This window comes from Bos grunniens, chromosome 5 (genome assembly GCF_055505025.1).
Source record: "Bos grunniens cultivar Pamir isolate PY7600 chromosome 5, Bosgru_T2T1.0, whole genome shotgun sequence".
Taxonomy (NCBI): Eukaryota; Metazoa; Chordata; class Mammalia; order Artiodactyla; family Bovidae; genus Bos; species Bos grunniens.
The window spans coordinates 58,251,596-58,276,348 of NC_141169.1; the positions used below are offsets into that span (position 1 = coordinate 58,251,596).

General features: G+C 47.2%; 1 protein-coding gene across 12 annotated transcripts; it reads right to left on the bottom strand.

The window, feature by feature from the left end:
* Positions 1–25: 25 nt before the first annotated feature.
* Positions 26–24,372, bottom strand: DGKA (diacylglycerol kinase alpha). 12 transcript variants are annotated; one of them, XM_086400647.1, is made up of 24 exons: positions 22,305–24,372; positions 16,441–16,588; positions 15,948–16,021; positions 15,490–15,622; positions 15,147–15,221; positions 14,724–14,773; positions 14,077–14,151; positions 13,768–13,887; positions 13,541–13,655; positions 12,405–12,493; positions 12,154–12,273; positions 11,862–11,960; positions 11,599–11,682; positions 11,337–11,410; positions 10,985–11,059; positions 10,501–10,586; positions 10,320–10,409; positions 2,266–2,426; positions 1,944–2,008; positions 1,619–1,709; positions 1,131–1,329; positions 890–1,010; positions 637–697; positions 26–383 (listed from the first exon to the last, which is right to left on the bottom strand). In XM_086400647.1, exons 2-24 carry the CDS (start codon positions 16,502–16,504, stop codon positions 300–302), a joined length of 2,205 nt encoding a protein of 734 aa, XP_086256773.1. In that variant the 5' UTR covers positions 16,505–16,588; positions 22,305–24,372; the 3' UTR covers positions 26–299. The 12 variants fall into 12 exon arrangements, with proteins under 12 accessions (XP_086256773.1, XP_086256772.1, XP_086256771.1 ...); XM_086400646.1 differs by lacking the exon at positions 22,305–24,372 and adding an exon at positions 21,500–21,566; XM_086400645.1 differs by lacking the exon at positions 22,305–24,372 and adding an exon at positions 17,080–17,171.
* Positions 24,373–24,753: the final 381 nt, after the last annotated feature.

A 24,753-nucleotide genomic window follows, 5' to 3' on the forward strand; every position in this document is an offset into this window, starting at 1 on the left:
TAAAGGAAGGAGGTATACCACTTACTTAACAGCTATCCCAGTGGGGAAAAAAGTTCATTTTATTCAGATGAGGCACTTTAAATGAATTATTTGTGATGTGTGTATGTGTGTGTGTGTATGTGTGTGTGTGCACATATGCATGGGGAGTAGTGGAGGTGGTGCAGGATAATAAATACTGTGAGGGTGGAGGAACACCCCCCTGAGCTAGCAGGAGGGTGTGGCAGCAATTTACAGAGCCTGGGGAGGACAGTCCAGGGACAAGGAGGTTCACAGCTGGCTTGGAGGCTGAGATGTCCCCATCAGCACAAGAAGCCAAAAAAATTGGAGGAGCGAGGGGGTGGGCCCACGAGCATAGGCATCTGGTTCCTGTGGGTGATCTTGATCTGGAAGGGAAGGAGGAACATTCAGAGGCAGGACCTGGTGCCTTGGGGCTAGAGCAGCAGAGACTTAGGGGAAAATCTGTTCAGGGTCCTAGAGAGGCCACAGTTGGAAGGCCAGGGGCTGAGAAATCAGGATTTAGGAGGAAGATGCACAGGGGAACTTCAGGCCTCAGAAGGAAGTAAAGAATCCATGGAATGGAAATTTAGGATCCATAGAGCCCAGAGGTTGTTTCTGGCAGGCATAGGCAATACTCACTGTACAAGGTGTCTGCATCCAGGGTTCTCCGTCAATTTGCATGGGGAGGGTTTTTGTGGTGCTGTGTAAGGTCAAGACAAATTGGTGGCGGCCTCTTTGCCAGCTGAGTACCACAACTCTGTTCCCAGGTTGGCTTTAAGCCCCTTTGTTACCAAGGAAGATTTGGGACAGGCCCTCCCCACCATTCCCATAATCTGTCTGCTTTCCTGGCTCCACTGCTTCCCTCAGAGCCCCCAGCTGGAGTTTTTCTTACTGGAAGGTGATCTCAGAGCACTTGGCCAGCCGATGTCCAGCATTCTTGAGCTTGGTATAGATCTGGCCTATCTCAATTGCACCCTCCAGCCCCACTACTTCCAGCCGCTTGTCACTTAGGTCTGCGGGGTGGGAAGTAGGGAGATAGGTTTTGTAGAAGCAGGGTGCCACCAAAGAGTCATACTTTGCCCTTAGTACCGCCCACCCACCCCCAACTCAGCTCCCAAGGCTGCTCCTCTCACCTGGTACACAGGTCTTCAGGATATCAGGGTCGGTGATGACTTTGGCAGTAGCACCTAAGGCCTGGTTGATCCCATGGATATCGCCATGTGGTCTCTTGGTGTCACCCCAGAGATTGGAGCCACCATGTGTGCTTGGGATGTTCAGCACTGCAATGCCTTCTAGGGACAGGTTGCTCAGATCCAGTGGTTTCCCACAGATCTGAGACGGGGAGAGCACAGATCCTTGCCTCATGGCATCACAATGGCCGTGCCCATTCCCTCCACCAGGTAACACACAGGGAAGGCTAGGACGTGCAGGTTTGCAAGGGGTGGAGAGAATGAAGGACTGGTGTTTCTTGAGAGCTTGGGAAATCAGAATTAGAGAGCTGAGAGGTCAAAGTATAGGTTCAAGAATATGGGAAGTTCCCGAGGGCTCCTGCAGAGGGTGAAATTACTAATAAGATACAAGAAGCTGAAAAGGATGTGGGGTTGGCTCTCAACACACCCACCTCAACTGTCAAAGATTCCTCCAGCTTTTTGCACGTTGAGAAGATGGATTCAGAAGTGGCAAATTCGAAGTACCATAGCTTGTTCTTCATTCTGTGTTTTGGCCCCAACGCCAGGCCCAGGAGGGACGGGACAAGTTATACAGTGCTGGCAGAGGTAGATTAAGTGACAGGGAAGGGCATCACCCCCCAACTGCTGTCCCAGTGGGAACAGGGAAGCTTGGTCAAGGGGCTTCCTACAAGTGTCACTGCCCACCAAAGCATGGAGTCAAACTTGGCCAAAGCTGGTCCTTGCCACTGTGTATGCCCACACTCTCCCTTCCCTCACCTGCTGTTGAACTTCTCAGGATATTTCTCTCGCATAATGTGGAATCGGTGAGCAATAGAGGCATCCTGGGGAGTCCAGGGCAAGTGAGATCAGAGACTGCCTCCTTTCTCAGCACAGAACCCTCTTTCTTTCACTCTCCAGTTTGGGAGTGATACATCCCACATTCTCTTCTTGCAATTCATACCACTATCCCCCAACTCCTCATTTCCCTGGGTCATGGCTCCCTTAGCCTCTACGTTCCTTTTCTGCCCTCTTCTAGCCTTTCCCTGCTTGACCCCCACTCCCTCCTCTCCCTCCCCTGCCCATGCCCCACTCTACTGACCACACCGATGGAGAAGTAGTTATTGATGATTTGAAAGGGGACTGGGTCACTCTTTTCTTCAGTTTGTTGGGGTATCACCTCCACAGACCATCGATCCATATGTACCACCTTACTTGTCTCTAAATCCTTGAGGATCTTCCCCAGATTCTGTCCCTCATACCCTAAGGATGGGGGAGAAAACAGGTTAGTACTAAGCCCTGGGTCCCAGAGGAGGGACCTCCTCTAAGCTCCCAGCTCCACAAATTCTCAGGGAGACTATGCTCTTGTGCTGCAGACCCTACCAGCCCTAAGCACACAAGGGCAGGGTGCTCAGTCAGGGCTTCCATGAACCAGTCTTAAGGTCAGACACTTACTGACCCTTTTCTCCACACTGTCACTGTCATAGAGGGTGAAAGTTTCCAATGTGTGTGCACATCTAACCATAATGCCAAAGTTCATCTGGAAAAGTAAAGAAAATTGCCAGGAAAATGAAAAGCGCTGAAAAAGATGAGTGATGAATGGCAACGATCTCTTTCTCTGATGCTTTCTCTTCTCCCAGATAGAACACAGTATAAAGCAACAGTATCAAAACAGGCTGATACTGGCATGAATGCCATGAATAGAATAAAAAGTTCAATAGCAAAGAACAGAGTGTCCCAGAAATAGACTCGAGTGTATGTGGGAATTTAGTATATGATGACATTTCAAAGAAATGGAAAAAGATTATTCAGTAAATGGTGCTGGATGCAGAAGTAACAACCCCTGATACTAAGATAAATTCAAGATGGGTCAAAGAATTTAAAAGTAAGCAAAATTTGTACTAGCAGAAAACATGAATGAATGTTTTATCATTTTTGAGTGGAAAAAGCCTTTCTAAAGCATAGTATAGCCTAGATGGGCAGGGGGAGAATGGCTACATGTATATGTATGGCTGAATCCCTTTGCTGTCCATCTGAAACTATCACAACATCGTTAATCAGCTGTATGCCATAAAATATATAAAATTTTTTATTTTATAAATATTTGTATAAAAATATAACTTTTATTTTATAAAATAAAAAATTTAAAAAACATAGTACAAAACTTAGAGCCAAATAAAAAGGCCAATAAATCCAATCATATTAAAATTAAATTAAAAATTTCTGAAATCAAACAAAAGTAAAGCAAATATATTTTGGAATTTTCAAAATTGACATAAAATAAACAGAAATAGTTCTGACCAAAAGAAAAAAAGGCCCAAACATACAACTTCTGTATGGTTAAATAAACACACACCTTTAAAAAAAGACAAACTGGGAAAAAGTACCTGTAGCACATATAACAGACTAACTTATCCAACTTTTGAAAAGTACTTACAAAACATTATATTCAAAAAGTCAATAGAAAAATGGGCAAACAACTCAAGCCAATCACAAAAGAAAAAATATGCATGGCCAATATGCCTATTACAGATGCTTAGTATTACTAATAACTAAAAGAATCGTAAATTAAAACTGTAAAGTAGTTAACTTTTTGTTGCCTGTCAGATTGACAAATTATAAAGAGGCTGAGAAAACCAAGTGTTAATGGGATTATGAATAAACTGGCACTCTCATCTGCTGTTAGTTGGAGCATAAATTGGTATTTCATTTTTGGAAAACAATTTGGCAACTTTTATTGAAATGTTATCAAAACATATTCTCTGACACAGCAATTCCACTTTTAGGAATTTCTCCTCCAGAAACACAAATGTATATAGAGATGGATGGATGTACAAGGATTCTTGCTGAGGTACTCACTCTCTAAAATAGCAAAAAAAAAAACCCAAAAAACTAAATATCCATTATGAGGGGAAAGCTATATAAATTATGCCAAATCCATGCCATGAAATAATGTGCAGCTATTATAATCTAATTCAAATCTCTAAGAAATAACTTGGAAAGTTCTCCAAGACATATTCAAAGAAAAAAGAAGTGCCAGGACAATGTGTGATCCCCTTTGTTTGTTTAAAAGCTCTGTGTGTTTGTGTAAACAGAAAAATGAGTGCAAATAGGGAACAGTGGTTATCTCTGGGGAGGAATGTGGAAATTGGTGAGGGGGTAGGGAAGAGGAAACTTTTATGTGAAGACTCACATATTTTACTTTTTAAAATCTTTCACAGTGAAAATGTACTGATGCAATATTTGTATAATTTTTAAAAGATAAAATAACCAGTAAAATGTTTATACTCTTTGAGCCAGCAATTCCACTTTTAGAAATCTCTCCTAGAGAAATTCTCACAGCTGTGTACAGAAATAGAGTGCAGCATGGTATGTGATTAAAAAATTGAATGCTACCCAGATGTCTATCAATATGAGACTAGTTAGGAAGTTCCCTGGTGGTCCAGTGGTTAGGACTTGATACTTTTACTACCAAGGCTCAGGTTCAGTCTCTGGTTGGGGAACTATAATCCTGCAAGCCTCATGGTATGGCTGAAAAAAAGGGTGGGTGGGTGGAGGGGGCTACTTAAATAAATTATGGCATATTCACACAATGGAATGCCGCTCAGTAGTAAAAAAAAAAAGTGAGGCAAACCTGACCATATTGAAATATAACTAAGATGAACCGTTTATTGAAAATAGAAAAACATCAATAAAATGATCTTATTGCTTAAATACATATTAGTATGTGTCTAGAGAGAAAAATATGGAAGAACAGACTCCAAAACTTGAGGGAGTAGATTCCAGGGAACTTTCATTTTCTTGGCAAGTATATCTGAGATGTTTGACTTTTTTTTTGGCCAGGACATGGAACTTTTCCAATGAGGGATCGAACCTCTCTGCCTCTTGCAGTGGAAGAATGAAGTGTTAACCACTGAACCACTGGGGAAGTCCTGAATTATTATTATTATTATTATTTACCACGTGCATGTATTATTTTTGTAATCAAGAAAAAAAAGATTAAAAAAATATCTTCGCTTCCTCACATTTCATCAATGGTTCAACCCACTATAATTTGCCTTTCTCAATACCACCCTGTGAAACTCTTCTGGCAAAGACTGCCAGTGATTCCTGCCAAAACCAACAGTATATCTTTAGTTCTCATTTTAATTCATGAAACTCCTCACTTAGCCTCTAAAATACCACCAAATTACAGAGGACCTGTTCTGTTTTTTCTGAGTCTCTGTGGTAAGCAAAACAATGGCCCTTCAGGGAAGTCCACAACCTAATCTGCAAAATTGGTGAATAAATGGCAAAAGAGACTTTGCAGACAAGATTAAACTAAGGACTTTAAGATGAGGAGATCATCCTGGATTATCTGGCTGGGCCCTGTGTAACCACAGGGCTCATTATAAGTGAAAGAAGGCTACAAGAGAGAAGAGTCATGGAAGGAGATATGACAAGGAAGCAGAGCTTGGAATGATAACACTGTTGGTCGGAAGGTGGGCCATGAGCCAGAGAACGCAGGCAGCCTCTAGTAACTGGAAAAGGCAAGGCGAGGGATTCTCCCCTAGAGCCTCTAGAAAAAAATATAGCCCTGTATTATATTGGAGAATAGCCAATTAAGAACGTTGTGATAGTTTCAGCCATATACATACATGTATCCATTTTCCCCCAAACTCCCTTCCATCCAGACTACCACATAACAGTGAGCAGTTCCCTGTGCTATTCAGAAGGTCATTGTTGGTTATCCATTTTAAATATAGCAGTGTGTACATGTTGATTCCAAGCTCCCTAACTATCCCTTCCCCCAACTCTTCCCCCCGGTTACCATAAGTTTGTTCTCTAAGTCTCTGAGTATGTTTCCACCCCTGCCAAGATTTTAGCTCAGTGGAAATGATTATGGATTTGTGCCCTCCAGAACTGTTAAGATAATAAATCTGTGTTGATTTAAGGCACCATGGTGATTTGTTACAGCAGCAATAGGACACTAGTACAGACTCCTTTAATAATTCATCTTTTCTGTTCAACCTTTAAATAGAATGTTTACCAAGATCTGGCTGTCCTTATCTACCTTCTCTTCTTATCTCTTTCCCTGGGTAACTCATCTCCTCTGAGGACATCAATTCTCTCTTTGGAGCAGATGTCTCTCAAACACGTACCTTCAGCCCTGACTTCTCTCCTAAATTCCTAACGTCAAGTTCTAACTATCCACCACACATCTCCATCTGGGAGCTCCACTGATACCTGAACTCGATATATCCAAAACAGAATCTATCTTTCTTCCTTAAACTGGTCCTCCTTCTAAATTCCCTGTCTTAATAAATAGTACCCCATCTGCTTAGTTCACAAACCTAGAAAATGTCTTAGACTTGTCTTCACCTCATCCCCCAGTCTATTAGTTACCAAGTACTGTGGCTTCCCTGGTGGCTCAGACTGTAAAGTATCTGTCTACAATGTGGGAGACCCGGTTTCGATCCCTGGGTCGGGAAGATCTCCTGGAGAAGGAAATGGCAATCCACTCCAGTACTATTACCTGGAAAATCCCTTAGACAGAGGAGCCTGGTAGGCTACAGTCCATGGGGTCGCAAAGAGCTGGACACGACTGAGCGGCTTCACTTTCCTTCACTTTCACTGTGGCTTCTACCTCATGACTTCACTGGTCATGCTGCCTTTGCTTCTGTGTTCATCTTCTCTTGACTGTGTACTGTGCTCAGTGTCCAACTCTGTGCGGCCCCATGGACTGTAGCTCACCAAGCTCCTCTGTCCATGTCATTTTTCGGGCAAGAACACTGGAGTGGGTTGTTGTTTCCTCCTCCAGGGGCTCTTCCCAACCCAAGGATCAAACCTGCATCTCTTGTGTCTCCTGCATTGCAGGCACATTCTTTACCCACTGAGGAATCAACTAGACTACTGCAATTGAGGTATTGCTTCCTGCATCCAATCCATCCTCCATAGAGCTCCCATAGCAGTATTCCTTTCATCAATTCCTCTTCGAATCTTAGGATTTTTTTCAATATCAACACAAATTTTTCATTAGCGCTGTATTCAAATAATTATTTTCATGGTTCAGATGGAATTAGCAGAAACTGCTATGAGATCTCATTTGTAAAGCACAAAGTGAAAGGACATGCCTGGTGGTCCAGATGCAAGACTCTGAGCTCCCAATGCCAGAGGCCTGGGTTCAATCCCTGGTCAGGGAACTAGATCCCGCATGCCACAACGAAGAGCGTGCGTGCTGCAACTAAGATTGGGTGCGGCCAAATAAATAACTAATAAATAAAATAACTGTATGTTTCTTTAGAAAAAAAAAGAGTGAAGATTCAAAGTTCATGATTTCAAAGAGTCTAATACTGCAATGAAACCAAAGTCAGGAATTTCCCCGGTGGTTCGACAGTTAAGAATCTGCTCTCCAATGCAGGGAACACGGGTTTGGGAAGATTCTCATGCCTCAGGGCAATTAAACCCGTGTGCCACAACTATTGAGCCGGCACCTAGAGCCCATACTCCACAAGAGAAGCCTTGCAATGAGAAGCCTGTGTAACACAACTAGAGAGTAACCCCTGCTTGCCGCAACTAAAGAAAAGCCCAAGTAGCAACAAAGACCCAGAGCAGCCAAAAAAAGATAAAAAGACCCAATGCAACCAAATAAAATAAATAAATGTTTAAAAAAACAGTAACTGTAATGAAAAAATAAACAAAGTCAGATGCTGAGAATTTAAGAACACCCCTCCAAAAATGGTCATATGTTTACATACAAGATTCAAATTACTATATACAGAGATATTTCTACTTTCTGGGATAATATTTTATATGAAGAGTAATTTTGGACTTCCCTGGTGGCACAGTGGATAAGAATTCTCCTGCCAATTTAGGAGACACAGGTTTGAACCCTGGTCCGGAAAGATTCCACGTGCCGCAGAGCAACTAAGTCCATGTGCCACAACTATTGAGCCCATGTGCTCCAACTACTGAACCTGTGAGCCACAACCATTGAAGCCTGAGTGCCTAGGGCCTGTGCTCTGCAACAAGAGAAGCCACCACAATGAGAAGCCTGGGCATCACGATGAAGAGTGGCCCCTGCTCGCTGAAACTAGAGAAAGCCCTTGCAAAAGCAACGAAAACCCAATGCGGCCAAAAAAAATTTTATTATATACAAAGTAATATTACATATTACTTTGAGGAGAAGGGGACAACAGAGGATGAGATGGTTGGATGGCATCACTGACTTGATGGACATGAGTCTGAGCAAACTTCGGGAGTTGGTGATGGACTAGGGAAGCCTGGCGTGCTGCAGTCCATGCGGTCCCAAACAGTCGGACACAAGTGAGTGACTGAACTGATAGAAAGTAATATATTTATATCTATATACCTATATATATATTTCACGAGTTCCAGAGTTCCCCATGGTTCAGGATGGCACATTCAAATGCCTCAGAGGCTAGAAAGGTAAAGTGAATGAGTAGCAGGGAGCTGAGAGAATTATGGTGAATTGAAGAATACATGACCCATTTTTAGATATAGCCAAGGTCAAAAAAGTTTAAAACTCTGCAAGGCAAACATACTAGTATGAAACAGTACGAATCATGTCTGTGGGCTGTCAGCTTTCAGTCTCTGGCAGGATGAAGTTAGAAACTCCGCAGCATTCATGACCCTCTGTTATCTGAACCCCGCTTCGGTCGAGCTTCCCTCTCCCCACAGCCCACTGTGCGTCCTAGTCCCAGTCACAGTGAATGACTCACACTTCCCAAAACGCATCACCATGTTGTTTGGTGGCTCTGCTGGTCTTACACAACTTCTTTCACCTAGAATACCTTTTTCTCTCCTTAGCAAGCTCCCATTCCATAATCTCCTGTGAGATCTCAAAGCTGGACTCTGAATCCAAGAGCCTCAACTCCAAGACAACTTCCTCATTCCAAGACAGTTTCAACCTTCCCCCACACTGACCTCTTTATCTATCAATACCATCCCTCAAACCTTCTCTTCGAAGGGATAAAAAAAGACTAGAAATGGGAGAGCCCTTAGGGGACTGTTGCAATAGACTTGGGAAAAAAACTATGATGAATGAATGAATGATTTCTGATTATAGTTGACCTTTGAATAACATAGGGGTTAATCTGAGTATAACTTATAGTTAGCCCTCCAAATCCACTGTTCCTCTGCATCTGTAGATACAACCAACCATGGACTCTGTAATCCTGTAACACTTACTACCAAAAAATATCCTCAGTAAGTGGATCAGCACAGTTCAAGATCATGCTGTTCAAGGGCCAACTGTAATTGGCTGAATAAATGAATGAGCCACAGCCAAGTTCCCTGCTAGCTTCATCACTCAGTATCTGGCTTAGCTCTTGTACATAGCTCTTACATATAGCTCTTTCTTATTCCCACATTGTCTTCTTCACTCACATTTTCTTTGATTCTGAGCTCTAAGACCTGGGAGAAACAAAAGAGTATTTTCAAGTTTATAGGGAAGAGGACTGTCTCCCTTGACCCTTCTAAGTCCAGACCGTCACCCTTGACCCTTCAGGTCCTTGGCTTCTTCCAGAGCCCTCTTCCTTTGAGACGATCTACTTTAGGACCCACCTATCTGTGCCTCTCTTCTCCACCAACACTTTTTCTTCACCAGATGCCTAAATGCCTATTTTAAATTAAAAAACAAACAAACAAAACTTTTGGCTGCTCCGCATGGCATGCGGGATCTTAGTTTCCTAACCAGGGATTGAACCTGTACCCCTTGCAGTGGACGCTTGGAGTCTGAACCACTGGACCACCAGGGAAGTCCCCTAAATGCCTTCTCTATGTGCCTTCCCCTTCCTACCTAACTCCCTCACTCCCCTGTGCTTAGCTGCTCAGTCATGTCCAACTCTTTGTGACCCCATGTACTGTAGCCCACCAGGCTCCTCTGTCCATGGGGATTCCCCAAGCAAGAATACTGGAGTGGATTGCCAAACCCTCCTCCAGGGGATCTTCCCAACCCAGGAATCGAACCCAGGTCTCCCACATTGTAGGTGGGTTCTTTACTGTCTGAGCCACCAGGGAAGCCAATGATTACTACAGTGGATAGCCTATCCCTTCTTCCTGGGATCTTCCAGACCCAGGAATTGAACCGGGGTCTCCTGCGTTGCAGGCGGACTCTTTACTAGCTGAGCTACCAAACAATTTCTAACCACTTACCTCCTCCCCATCTTAGGCAACGAGCCAGATCATTTCCAGTGCCCAGGGGCAACACAGCGACAGGAGGCACAAAAGGCAAGTTGGCTTTGTCTGGGGAGGCAGGTGAGGAGATGGATGGAGAGAGTTAGCTCTGGAGGGACACTCCCCCTGAGCCCAGCCTGAAGCCTCTGCCTTCACTGACCAATGGACTCTAGAATCCAGCCTACTGTGCCATCTCCGCCGCACACCAAAATCCTGTAATCAGGAACATCTCTGAAGAATCTGAGTCTGAGACAAAAAGTGAAAGGGAAAATGACGAAGGCTATCAGGACTAAGGCTCCCAAACTCTTGGAAAGGCAGGGTAAGTACTCATTGTCTCTCATTCCTTATAATGCCCTTTCCCTTTGTCAAAAGACTTGTTTCCATTAAGGCTAAAAAAAGTACAACCTTATAGCCACTCCTCAGTGAAGAGACAGAAACAGTTATCTCCTTCCATTGAGAGCAGAGCAAAGATGAGCCAGAGAATTCAGGGTTGGGGATACCCAGCAAAAGCAGCATCGTGAAGTCTGGTTTTCTGGGCTTCCCTGGCCCTTCCCTCCCAACATGCACTCTTTCCTGCTCTCTTCCAACGTACACAGAAAGGCAGACACACACAACCCGTGATACAGCCCCTAATCTATCCTCACCCTGGCTCAGGACCATCCTTTAGGAGGTTGAACACCTGTCGAGGGTTCAGCAGATACTGGAATTTCCAAAGCACCCTGTGTGGAGAAAAAAGAAAGCTCATGGAGGGGATGGACATTCTGTACTCCACTCTTTTTTTTGCGTGGCATGCAGAACCTTAGTTCCCCAACAAGTGATGGGATCCCTGCCCCCCACAGTGGAAGCTCAGAGTCTTAACCACTGGACCTCCAAGGAAGTCCCTGTACTCCACACTCTTAATGTCCGTAAGGTATGTCCCCTCCATACATATAGATTCCCCACTTCTGCTGGTCTTCTCCCTCGATTTCACAAAGGCTATTCTCTCTCTCTCCTTACCTCTCGCCTTGCTTCCCGCCACTCTTGGGGTTCACAAAGACCAGAAGTGGGTGGGTGTTAGAAACAGGATCAATCTGCATTGAGGGAAGAAAATAAGGATAAGGAAAGCAGGATTTTGTCAGAGTGAAGATGGACCCTAGAAACAGGGGCAGAGGGCTGGCTTCCCCCCAGAAGGCTTTCCCCTCCCCTCCCAGGGAGCAGGCTCCAACACCCAGGTTTCCTCCCATGAAGTCCCCACCATGAAGCCCTCTTGGCCCTGTACCCGCAGAGCCTCAGAAGTGCTCAAACTTAAATCATCCATGGTCTTCTGGCTTATTTTGCTAGTTTTACGCTCCTGTCCAGAGGCCTAGGAAGGGAAGGAGGCAGAGGGAAGGAAAACTGGATTGTGTGACTCCATAAACAGATGACAATCTGACTTGAATCCCAGAAATGTAGGCTCTCTGCTCTAAGTGACATTGTATGTGTCCGTGTTTAAAGTGGGGAAGCTCTCCTGCTCCCTTCCCAAGTGCTGCCCAAGAGTCTCACCAGGACGCTGGGATAGATGGAAGACGGAGGCAGGATGTGATCTCGGAGCAGCCCACAGTCACACTCATGGCCCATGGCTGGAAGGCAGTCATCATGGATCTGAAAGACAAGGCAGGTGTGGAGAGATCATGAAGGGAACCCCATCACCTGTCAACTTGCAGTCTAGTATAACCAAGGCTGTTAGGGAGACGTGCTGGAGGAGGCGGGAGTGGGTGGTGGTGGGTGGTGGGGTGGAAAGGGCCGCTCATCTAGGGGCCCAGAGCAAGGCTGGGCTGATAGCTCCCAAACTGACCTCTAGGTGGCACCACACACAATGCAGCCCAACCAGACTGTGGTAGATCCGGATCTTTTTCTGACAGCGGTCACACCGTCCAGATTCACAGCCTCCTCGCACCCACACATGTGATTGGACCTTGGGGAGAAAGGCAATCTCTTGTCTGAGAGGGTCTGAGGCAGGGACTTGGGGAAGGTCTCAGGGCAGCAACGGGCCAAGACCCAGGGCCAGGATGTGGGTGGTGATTGAGTGGGCATGGGGTCACTCACACCAATGTCCTTCCGAGACTTGGCATAGGTGCTGACTTCACAGGGCAGGGCCTTCATGGCACATTGGTCGTGAACGATGTATTTACAGACTGGGCCAGAGGGAGAAAGGTCAGCACCTTAACTGCTGCCCCCATCCCCTATTTCCTCCTTACCTGGGGGCCAGGCAGCATTACTCATTGCAGCTGACATCTAACCCCTTGCTGTGAGGGTGTGGCACAGAATTAAAGTTTGAGGTGGACTTGGACTTGGACTCACCTCCAAGACCTGGGTCTTTTGCTCACTCTTCCCCCTAAAAGAGCAATTGCTACCAAATGCTCAACCCCACTCCATTCACGTGTCAAGAAACTGAGCTGGATGATGTAAAAGGATGCCCAGATATAACACCACCAAAAATAATAGCTAATTTTTATTGCAGACTTAATAGTAGATACATGCAATGAATGAAGTACTTTTCTGGTATCAACTTATTTAACGCTCATATTATCTCATTTTCAGTTGAAGAAACTAAGACTTAAAGATGTTATGTGGCTAGACCTAGATGCTACTTAAATGTCCATCGATAAAGGACTGGATAAAGAAGATGTGGTATGTATATACAATGGAATATTACTCAGTCATTAAAAAGAATGAAGCAATGCCATTTGCAGCAACATGGATGGACCTAGAGAATGTCATACTGAGTGAAGTAAGTCAGACAGAGAAGGAGAACTATCGTATGACATTCCTTATATGTGGAATCTAAAAAGAAATGATACAAATGAACTTACAAAACAGAAAGAAACTCACAGACTGAAAGCATGGACTTATGGTTGCTGGGGGGAAGGGATAGTTAGAGAGTTTGGCAAGGTCATGAACACACTGCTATATTCAAAATGGATAACCAACAAGGACCTATTGTATGGCACATGGAACTCTGCTTAATGTTATGTGGCAGCCTGGATGGGAGGGGGGTCGGGGGAAGAATGGATACATGTATATGTATGGCTGAGACCTGAAACAATCACAACAAGGTCACATAACCAGTCACTGGAAGAGCCCAGGATTCAAACTCAGGTCTCTCGGAGTTCAGAGCACCGTGTTCCCACATATAGCTGGGCTTCCCCTCTTCTCCCACAATTCTAGGCCCCATCACTCACGGTTACAGCTCAGCCCCTGTTTGCCAAGACCAATGCTCGACTCGCACAGGTTGCAGTAGACTGGTCGGGGGAATCTCTTGGGTCTCCACATGTGCTGCCCATTGTCCTTCAGGGTCTGGGAGGGCATAGCAGACACTGGGGAATGTCTAAGCCCTTAGAGAGCCAACTCTGGCAATTACAACCCAAGACAACTGTTTTACCCATCCTCACAAATCTCTCCTACTCACCATCTCCAGGCCCAGCAGCACGAGCAGTGGCACGGTGGTGGCCCCAGCCCGGAGCCACTCAGCCAGGGACACAGAGCCACTGCCATCATAGTCAATCTCTTTCATCATCTCTTGAAGAATCTGAGCAGAGAAGGCAGGGAGATAGACTTATGGGGTGAGTAACCCCTTACTTCTACTGCCCCCTAGGACACTCAGCCTAACCATCCTAGCCGAGGGCAACCAAGCTGCCTGTCAGAAATGGGGGAGGACAAATAAAGGACTGACTAAGGAGGAAGTATAAGAAGGGACATGCAGGAAGAATCGCCTTACCGGCCTCAGCTCAGACACATCCCAATCCAGGTATTCAGCCATTCGCATCATCTGTATGATGATCCTGTCCACTTCCTGGGGACGAAGAGGGTAAGAGCCACAGCCATATCCCACCTCACTACCAACTGTCCAAACTCTCTAGAGATCAAGGTTCCACCCACAGACCCCCTCTCATTCTCAAGTGCCTCTGTCAAGTAAATGAGTGCCTATGTGTTTATCTTTGCAAGGGAGTCCCCAGATCATGTCTCCAGCATCCACTTTTAGGCGTCAAGAGCTTGGGTTGTGGTTGTTTAGTCGCTAAGTCATGCCCGACTCTTTGCGACCCCATGGACTATATAGCCCACAAGGCTCCTCCATCCATGGAATTCTCCATGTAAGGATACTGGAGTGGGTTGCCATTTCCTTCTCCAGGAGATCTTCTTGATCCAGGGATCAGACCTGAGTCTCCTGCACTGGCAAGCAGATTCTTTACCACTGAGCCATCAAGGAAGCTCCAAGAGCTTGGGACCTACTCCCAAATTTAGTCCTGGAGGACTCAGCTTCTCCCTCTAGCTTCCTCTGCTTAAGGTCCTGGAAGAGTTGGGACAGGAGAGCACAGACAAACGGACACATACTCCCTTGCCCAGCATATAGGTCCCCCAACTCACTGAGCTGTCCAGGATCCCATTTCTGTCCGTGTCGTACAGCTTGAAGGTGACTGTGGGGTGTTTTAGGGGTCAGTTTGTGAGGGATATCCAAAGAATTCATAACCGAATACAGGGGAAACAAAGAGATAAGGAGAGACTGTTTGGATGAAAAACTCAGGACTTGGGGCTGGAACTGAGACAGGAGACAAAAAGGGAGGGGCAACAGTATACACCTCCCAAATCCCAAGAACATCCTAGGTCACCCACGTGAAAATATATAAGACATGGGAACTAGGGTGACTCTGGTAGATGGCGTTAGGTATAAGGAGTCTGGGGAAACAAAGGAAATGGGGCCCATTCTCTGACCCCACCTTTGTCTGGCTAGGGAATACCCTCTTTCCCTTCACCTTTCCTCCCCTCTCCCAGTCCAGAATGGCAACTCACATTCTAGCTTGTCTTCTGGCCGGCCACCCTCCAGAAGAGAAAAGTAGCAGGAGACATCACTGAGACATACCACATCTGGTCACAAAAAGTGCAGCAGATCTCAGGTTGGGGCTCCCTCCATCTGGCTATTCTCTTTTCCTTTGTTTGTTTCAACTCTCCCCTTTCACCTTTCACTTTTCTCCCTCTGGGTCCTAGACCAGCCTGGCTACCCTCTACCTCTCCTTCCCACCACCCTGCCCCCAAGATGTGACTCAATTCAACTCTCACTCCCCAAACTCCCACGTAATTTGACTTTTCTTCTGGGCTGGAGGCCCAGCCCAGTCCCACCCATGTGTGACCATACCTTCTCTTACAGTGTCTTCTATGTAGTAGCCAGTCTGGAAGGACTGAAACAGTGCCTGGCTTAGGTGATCTGGAACATTATCCACCTCCAGGTAGATTTTCAGGAATTGCTGGAACCCCTCGTATCCAATGGCCTATGATGAGAGCAAGCATTACCCCAGGGAGATCTGCGGGATGGGAATTGGGGACTGCGCTGGGAGTGGTGGGGACATGACAATAAATGCAGAGTTGAGAAGCATCCAAGGCAGGAGTGTGGTTTATTGGGCTAAGTCCCGAATTCACAGAATCTCGTTTTGTCCTAAGTAACAGCTGCAGTAACCATGGGTGCGGGGGGAATCTGGAGAGAGGACAGCAAGGGTTCGGCCAGAATAATCCCTGGAAGTTGGGGATCCCAATCGAGTAGCAAAAACAAAGGTGGGAGGAGTTGGTGAAGGAGACGATTTCCCAGTGGCCACTTACATCTCCTTGGAGATATTCAGCCATTTCACCATCCTCAAAGAGCTTCAGAACATCACTGACCTTTTTGGTGGAGTCTAGGGAGTGAAGAGAGGGAAAATAGTGTTATTCTGGTTCAGATTTCCCTACCCTCTGCTAGTCACCCCCTCCCCCGACATCCAACAGGAAAGAAGACTCCAGCGAGATGAAAAAGAAATTTCAAGAAAAAACAGAAATACAGAGAGAAAAACCTTTCAGTTCCTCCAAATCGGTTGCCCTCTTTACTTCTCTTCTCTGAGATTTGAAGCAGGCAGTTAAGATTTAGAGAAGGTGAGTAGAAAGCTAAGACCCCAGGTGTCTCCCGATTTGCCTGCCCTCCTTCTCCCAGTCAGGCATATCTCAAGAGCATCTAGTCTCAAGGCCACTAGGGAAAAGAGGGGGAGCTGGGGGGAATGAGGAGGAGGGATTGTCTAAGGGTAGGGTCTCCAGGACTGAATGACTGAGAGGGAAGACTCACATTCCATGTATTTTTGCAGCTGGGCAAAATCACTGGGGCTTATTAGGCCCCTCTCCTTGGCCATCTTTCTTTTTTTCTTAAGGATGAACACAAAGGCAGCTTGTTTGTAGTACTTCTGGGCCTTGGAACTTTGCTTCCAAGGGCAGTTCTGGAAGAAGATGACAAGAGCATGTGGTAGGACTGATCAACTCTCTGTGCCTCTTCGCTTCTGTCTGCTCCATTCATTTCCCACTCCTACTATTGTTTCTCTTCCTTCTCTGTCTGAGTCCCTCCCCAAGTATCTTCCTTTTCCTCTGTTACTTTCCTTTGTGTCTCCATCTCTCCCTGACAGTGTCTGTTCTCTGTGTCTGTTTCTCTGACTCATCCTTGACTCCATCTCCAACATTTCTGGATCCTTCTCCAGCTCTCTGACTTCTGCCCCAGTCTGTCTTGATTCATCTCTTGACCACCCTCACTTCCCCGCCCCCACCCCCGCTTTCCTAGGCTACAGTGTCTCTGCGGGTGTGTCCTTCGTCCGCTTTTCTACCTTTTCTGCCTCCACCCCCAATCTCCACAATCTCAGTTTCGGCCGGCCCTGAGCTCAGTCCCATCTCCCTTTCCTTTCGGATCCCGCAGTCCCGGCCCTGCAGTGGTTCTCACTGAGATGGCCGCACGCCTCCCGGGCCACGACCCCATCTTGCTCCGCCTCCAGCCCTGGTCCCCAGCCCCGCTCAGCCACCACTCCCAGAGTCACCCACGCCCCGCAACGACCTCTAGCGCTTCTGACGCGCGCGACACAGAACCAGCTCTAGCCGGGCCCCCAGCCCCGGCCCCGCCTGTCTGCGTCCTGCGGAGCTCCACTGGGGGAGGGCGGGCCCCAGGCAGGAGACAAGTGGGAGGAGGTAGGGGAAGAAGGCGCTGAGCATCAGCTCCAGGACGGTTGTGCTGAGTGAGGGAGCTTTCTTTCCACCCTGCTAGGTTGGCAGTGTTTAGGAAGCCCCAGCATTCAGCTGTGGGACTCAGGAACCAAGGACGAGCCCTGTGTGGATCATGTTGACCACTGCTGGCCCAGGGGCCAAGCTGCAGGGGGCAACTTGCCTTGAAGATTCAATAACAGCAGTAACAATAATAAATTACATTAGCATAGTACAGCACCACTTTGGAATCAGACAGAACTGGGGTTAGTCATATGGGGATTCCATTCTTAGCTCTGATACCATCGTGTGACTTGGGCAAGTTATATCTATAAAATGGGGAGAATGATGTCTATCTTTCATAGTTGCGAGGATTAAGTCAAATAATGCATGAGAAAAGAAAAGAAAAAAAGAATGTATGAAAAGTACCTAGTATAACACCTGGCATATATAGACGGTCTATAAGGAATGGTAGTTATTATTGTATTAAGAAGTAAAATCAAACTCTGAGATAAGAAATCATTGGTATAGCCATTCTATAGATGAAAAACAGGACAGGGAGGACAGGGAGGCCTGGCGTGCTGTGATTCATGGGGTCACAAAAAGTCGGACACGACTGAGTGACTGATCTGATCTGATCTGATAGATGAAAAAAATCGGAGCTCAAAGAGGTTGGGACTTCCCATGGCAGGTAAAAAGTGGAGGCGCCAAGGCTCCAACCCAAGAACTGTGCGGTGCGTTCCCCCATACCCCCGCCCACTTCTCCCCACACACACCCCTGCCTCTCTGTCCTTTTGTTTCACTCTCCCCTTCACACAGTGCTCTCTAGTCTCACTGCCCTCCTTTCTGTTCCTCCAGCACACGAAGTTCTTCCCTGCTCAGGGCCATGAGACTTACTGTTCTGTTTGCCTGGAACACCCTTCCCTGCTCTTGGCAGAGATGACTTCTTGCCTAAGCTGAAATGTCAGCTCCTCCAAGAGACCTTTCCAGATCATTCTGTCCTAAGGTAGGCCCCCTCCTTTACATAGCAACCTCCTTTGTTTCCTTGGCAGAACTTATCACAACTGAAAATTATCTTGTCAATTCATTTGCTTCTTTGTTTACTGTTTGTCATCTCCTACCAAAATGTAAGTTTCACAGGGCAGGAGCTTATCAGACTTGTTCACCACTCTGTCCTCAGTACCTAATGCCCATCATGTTTTAAGTGTTCCGTAACAGTTGTACAGATAGTTGTATCAAGTTAGGGAGTCATATTTGGGGAATATTAATCCAAAAATGATAAATGGGATGCTAGAGCATCCATCTGGACAGCGAGGGGAATACGAGAAAACGTGGAGCACATGTGGTGGTGGTGGTGGTGGTTTAGTTGCTAAGTCGTGTCTGACTCTTTGCAACCCCATGAACTGCAGCCCTCCAGGCTCCTCTGTCCATGGGATTTCCCAGGCAAAAATATTGGAGTGGGTTGCCATTTCCTCATCCAGGGGATCTTCCCAATCCAGGGATCAAACCCAGGTCTCCTGCATTGCAAGCAGATTCTTTACCACTGAGCCACTGGGAAGCCTGGAACACATACAGTAGGTGCTAACTAATTATTTGTTGGCTTCCCTGGTGGCTCAGAGGTTAAAGCATCTGCCCACAATGCGGGAGACCTGGGTTCAATCCCTGGGTTTGGGAAGATCCCCTGGAGAAGGAAAATGATGAATGATGTTTAAAAGCCACTTACTGTGGTACTCAACCCAAGGCCCTAACCTTCTGTCTCACTTCTGCCCACTTATTTAGGGTTGTTGGGGCAGGCTTAAGGAGGCTGTTAGGGCCCACTAAAATTTCTTTTCTGATGACGCAAGAACCTTCTCTGCAGCCTCTGCCTTTGGGACATCTCTGCCACATACCTCCAAGTATAGCATTCCTATTCTGGACACTCTCTGGGAACACTTAAAAGCAGGTACTGAGACACTAATATTCTGAAGAAAGGACTCCACCCATCTGGCCCTTTCATTGACTATAATCTAACTTTGCCTGCCAACAGATCTAATGAATACATAATTGTCTTATGCTTAATGGGGCCCGTATGGCTTAATTAGCCTCTGATTACCCCTGGGGATTCTTAGATGGCTCCAAGGTTCCAGGAAATGGAATGTGAGAGAGAAAATGACTGAGTGAGCAAGCAAGGGGCAAACAGGAAAGGCACAATACTCCTCTCTTGCCTGTCTTTTCAAACCCTTCTGGTCTTAACTGTAGTATATAGTAGAAGTTAAAAGAATGGATTTTTGAATTAGATAGGCATGGATTGGAATTCTAGCTCTTGGATGAGTTATTTCATCTCCCTTTTCTTATCTGTAAAATGGGTACCTGGAGAAATCAGTCACCACGTGGAGATTACATAAGGTAAAACATGCAATATACTTAGCAAACTGCATGGCACAGAGAAATAACTCAATAAACATTAGCTTGTTGTTATTATACAAGGGTGGTACCTAGAGAAACATGTCTGAAGATTAGGAAAAATGATGCCTTGGACCCAGGATGGCATAAATTCCAAGGGACTCCCAGAGGCAGGGAAGCCCAGTTGTACAGCTTCCCACTTGTGCCATGTCTCAGGCACAGACATGTAATATCAAGATCCTGCACTTTGCCTCTGGGAGGGTGAGGAGGTGGCTATAGAAACTAGATGATCAGGGTCCAACGACACGTCTGGGCTGAGAACTTGGACATAAAGCCTCCTGGGATTTTTTTCAGGTGTCCAGGGCCTTAAAAATCTGAAACAAGTCCAGTTTTGTCCTGCTCCATCCCAACCCTGAAGCCATAACCTGGGCTAGTCCAGGCGAATGCTAGGGCTGGGAGGGTGGGGTCTGCTGCCCGCCTGCCAGCTATTTGTGACTCACCCTTCCCTTCCCTTCCCTCCTCTGGTTTCCCTGCCTGCCCCTACTAACTTGGGGTGAGAAAATAAGAAGTTGACATGGAGGCGGAGAATCCTAGAACATCCTCCAAGCTGGGAGGCACCAACTCTCTTATCTTACAGAGGAGAAAATTGCGGCCCAGAGAGAGAACTACTCTCTCAAGGTCACACCCAGACTCTAGACATTCTATCCTTAGTCCATTCCATTAAATCTCAGTGTCTCTGGTCTTCTAGATCTTATTTTAAACATTAAGTACTAAAATTGCTGGTAACTGAGAGATAAATATGATTTCCAAAGCCTGTGCTAACATTTAAAGTTTCTTTTTCACTTCAACACTCACGGCTCACGTTCCAAGTCATGTAGGTTTACCACTACCCAAGAATCAGCTATGTCCCCAGAACACTCAGGCTGATCAGCAAGGAACCCCAAGGGGCAGGCACTCCTCTTTGACCGCCCAGAACAGATTACCTGGACTTCTGAATCCCTTAGCCATTCCAGGGCTTGCATCCTCCTCCTCTTTCTGAGGTTTGGGGGAGGATCCCTTCTTTCCTGCCCATCCTTGCTATCAGTGGCCCCTGAGAGGGAATCATTTGGCTTGAAGCCTTGAAATTTGTTAAGCTTCCACAAACATCGCAGACGGTAGTGCTCTCTGATTAAGGAGGTGCTATTTGTGTGTGTGGGGTGGTGGGAGTGTCGCTGTGTAGTACAGGAGGAAGTTACAATGTTGGCATGGTTGGGGGATGTGGGTTCATATGGTTAGGAGGTTGGGAAGATGCCCGGTAATATTTGCATGCCTTCCTCCATAAACCTCATTTTCCCAATTTAAAGGTGAAAAGTGGGATTCAGACCCTGGTAGTTTCAGAAACTTCCCGCTGACAGGTGTAGAAAGGAGAGGGGTGGGAAGTTGGGCACCAGGAGGCCAAACAAGTACCCTTCACCCGTGCAGCGCTGTGGAGGTTCCAAAGCTGAGTTTCCTCCGACTCGGGTCCCTAGGAGCCAGCTTCAGCATCCGTCCGAGTGATCAGGGATCCGAGAGATGGAGGGGAAGGTATAGGGAAAACGCTGCCTATGGGGTTCTGGGCCAACCCTCCTGCTGCCCCCGGCTCCTGGCGCAAACCTTTCTAGCTACCCACTCCAGCTGTCACGCTTCCTCCTTCTCGGCCCAGCAGCCCTACCCCAGCCCGTGGGGCGTCCCCTCCCGCGGCCTCCGACCCGACCCGCTCGAGTGCGGGAGGGTGGGAGGCGGCGCGGGGCTCGCGGAGTCTCTACCTTGCATGCGGAGGGCGCGCGGTCGGAGCTGGAGCGCCGGCGCGGGAGCTGGAGCTCGAGCTGGGCTGGAGGGGACGGGCCAGGCAGGCGCGGCCGCCGCGGGGCCGCCCCGCTCCTGACGACACAGCTGCCCGCCCCCCACCCCGGCCAGCCCGCCCGCCAGCCGGCGCCCAGCGCCCCCAACTCGGGGAACTTCTAGTTCATCAGACCCGATTCCCTCCTCCCCCGATCCCCAGATCTCCAAGGCTCTGGTTTGTGCCACTTTCTCCGCATTCCAACGCTGCTCATCTTCCCGCCCCGGTAACAGCTCTGTTTCCGTCTTTCCAGTAACTTACAGCCTCTCCCCGAATCCCAACCCAGGCAGGCGAAGATAGGTGGGAATGGGATGGGGAGCCCGCTGATGAGACAGCTTGGCAGTTGCCCACCCAGCCACCTTCTCACCCTCTCCTAAATGCTGCCATCAGGGGACTTCCCAAGTCCTTTCAGTCCACCATGGATTGAATTTACACTCAGGAGATGCTTCAGCAGCAAGGCCAGAGTGCCAAACTGCACATCCTATGACCAAACACTTCCCTGCCACCACGGGCTCCACACTGCTTGACACAGAGAATCTGCCCACCTTTGCCTCCAGTTTTCTCGCCTCCGTTAAACCCAAACCCCAGATGTCTCAGATTTGTTTTCCCCAGGCTAAGAACAACTCCTTTCAAGACACAGATTCTTCCCTTAATTCTGGGGTCAAGGTTCAGGTGCAAAGAGCATTTTCCTCTGTGTCCACCCTTTCTTTGTGCTCTAACCCTCACTTTACCTGCTGGCCTTGGCAGGTGGTGTGGAAGCCCTGGTCAAAAGTCGGGGTGAAAGGAGATCCTTTCAGCTTCTCCTGTCTGGAATCTGCTCCGAGTTAAGGCTCTTGGGGCAGCATGGATGGTGGTGAGTCTGGTAGAGCAGGGGAGAAAGACAGAGGCCTAGGGACTCACTGGTAGGAACTGAGGACCCAGGCATCCAGCTCCCTGGCCCCGCCCCAACGCCGGTCTAACCCCGTCCTACCCTTCATTGAAATAGGACACAGTAACAAAGGCTTGAGTTCTTGGAATCTTCCCTTTTACACCTGGTGGTGGAGAGTAGGGAGGGGGGAGCTCTGATTGGAAGGGTGTATTTGGGTGTTGTGTGTATGTTGTGCGTGTAAGTACACATAAACACACGTGTAATATACACATATTTTTGGTGGGGGTTGGAGAGGAGAAGGAATGAATACATGAGGCCCTCTAGTGGAAACAGGGATCTAAGCAGCTCCTGACTTTTGAGACTTGGAAGAGAACCCTCCATTTTTATCAGAAATATAGCTGCTGAGTAATAAGAGTTTGGAGTATTATTGTTGCATCTGAACTGGAGATCTGAGGTAGGGAGTGGAGACAGCCTGTCTTTCTGCTTCTGTCTCCCCTCTAAGCTTAAAAAGACAAGAACCCTGCCACCCTCTATCCTTCGTCTCCTCTTTCTACATGATCTCCTTAGTCATGGAATCATAAGCACTTTTGAAGGATTATTATGCATCAGGTCCTCTACTTTGTTTTGCAGAACGGCCAAAGACATAGATAGCCCAGCTTAGGGACTGCACCAAAGAGTATGGGTATGTGTGTAAGCCATCCTGAATGATGTAAGAACAGGCTCCCTTAGCCCCTCTTCCAATCAGTTTTATTCTCCTGTGCCCCTCACCTAGAAATCTTGGTATGATACTAATCCTCAAGGAACTCAGATTTCCTCACAAATAACATTTGTAGTGCTACCACCCTATGTACAACGTGTGTTTTTCACTCTGTCATGCTCAGCTGTGTTCCTACATGAAGTTAAAGATACTCCTTTTAAGACATTTTTTTGAGACTTCAAAGTGGGGAATGAGATGATGCCTCTAATAAGGAATAAGATGGAATCAATTATACTGTGGGCTTGAGTCTTCTTCAAGATCTGTGCTCCATCATACCTCAGTAACTTACTGATGGGGGTGAGAGGAAGAAAGGCCAAGAAACATCTAAGGAGGAGGCTTCTAATGCCTACAGTTCCAGGTGCTCATTTCTTTAATCAACCACATCATAAAAATCAGAAAGAAAGAAACCGCAACGAACAAAGGGAAAGGAAAAAACAACAGCCTTGTTCTCCCCATCATCTTCGTTCTCCTCTTCCTCCTTGGGTGGAGGGGGGAGGTGGCACATCCGGGGCTCAGGGCTGGGTCCCAGGCAGGTCTGCTATGCAGACAATTGAGTTTCACTTCCTGTCAGCCCCAGAGCTGAGACAGGATGTCTGAGGGCACAGTGGGGGGCCTAGGGTTGGGTGGTCAACTGGAGCCACTTTAGGACTGATTCTTGCAGAAAGTACACCTCAGATAGTACAGACAGGAACAATGCATTCCTCTAGTTTTTAGAGACTTCATCTCACTCTTACCTTTAATCATTAGTAACAGGGTTATGGAAAGGAGATCCAGCAGGGCTGAAGAACGATTGGTGAAAGGGGCAAGGGTTAAGGATGGCAGTGTTAGAACACTTGCAATGATTATGTATTGAATGTATTTTTACACGAGTCTTTTTGAGATTTTCTGAGCTGGGCCTCTGGTGGAAGTCAGGAAGGTGGAGTACGGGAGAGAAGGCAAGCTGTGACCCCATAAAACTTCAGAAGCTTCATTTCAAAGCTTTAGTAAATTCCTAGTCAGCCATTGCTCTCAGCTGGTTTTTGTTTTTTTTTTAAAGTGGGACATGCAGCCTAGTGTTGGAGGTGGTCACTTTTTCTGTTGGACATTAACCTAGGCCAAACTGGGGATTTGGAGGAAGACAAAACTGTTGATGAGGAAAAAACAACACGGGGGGTGAGGGAGGGCCGGGCAGACACCTGAGGAGGGGAGAGGAACCTGTAGCCGGCCCCTCCCAAGCTGCGGGGGAAAGGAGTTTAGCAGGACTTAGCCCTGAAGGAACAAGAGCTGCCGAAAAAAGCGGGGGAGGGAGAACATTTGGGTTCCTCTAAAGAAAAGGGAGACACGGGGCCGGGCAGGGCTGCAAAGGGAGTGAACGTGCGGCTCGGATTATTGGCGTTTTGCCCGGATTTGGATCCCCAGAGCGCTGAGACTTGGCCGAGGTTAATTAGAATACTAATTGGGTCCGCCCAGCAGCCTTCACCTCACCCTCTGACCCAGGGGCGAGCCCGAGGAGGTTCCCGGGTCGAAAGCCAGAGCAAACTTGGGCGTCGTCACTTCGCCGCCCGAGTCCCTGGGG

Bases quoted from the DNA above. Each gene is read 5' to 3' on its own strand.
- DGKA (XM_086400645.1), bottom strand. From the start codon at position 17,115: ATGGGGTCGTGGCCCGGGAGGCGTGCGGCCATCTCA. The intron at 15,222-15,489 runs GTATGGTCACAC...TTTTGTGACCAG, and splicing joins AGAAGACACTGTAAGAGAAG to ATGTGGTATGTCTCAGTGAT. The intron at 12,494-13,540 runs GTGAGTGATGGG...CCTCTGGCCCAG, and splicing joins ACAGGGGCTGAGCTGTAACC to TCTGTAAATACATCGTTCAC.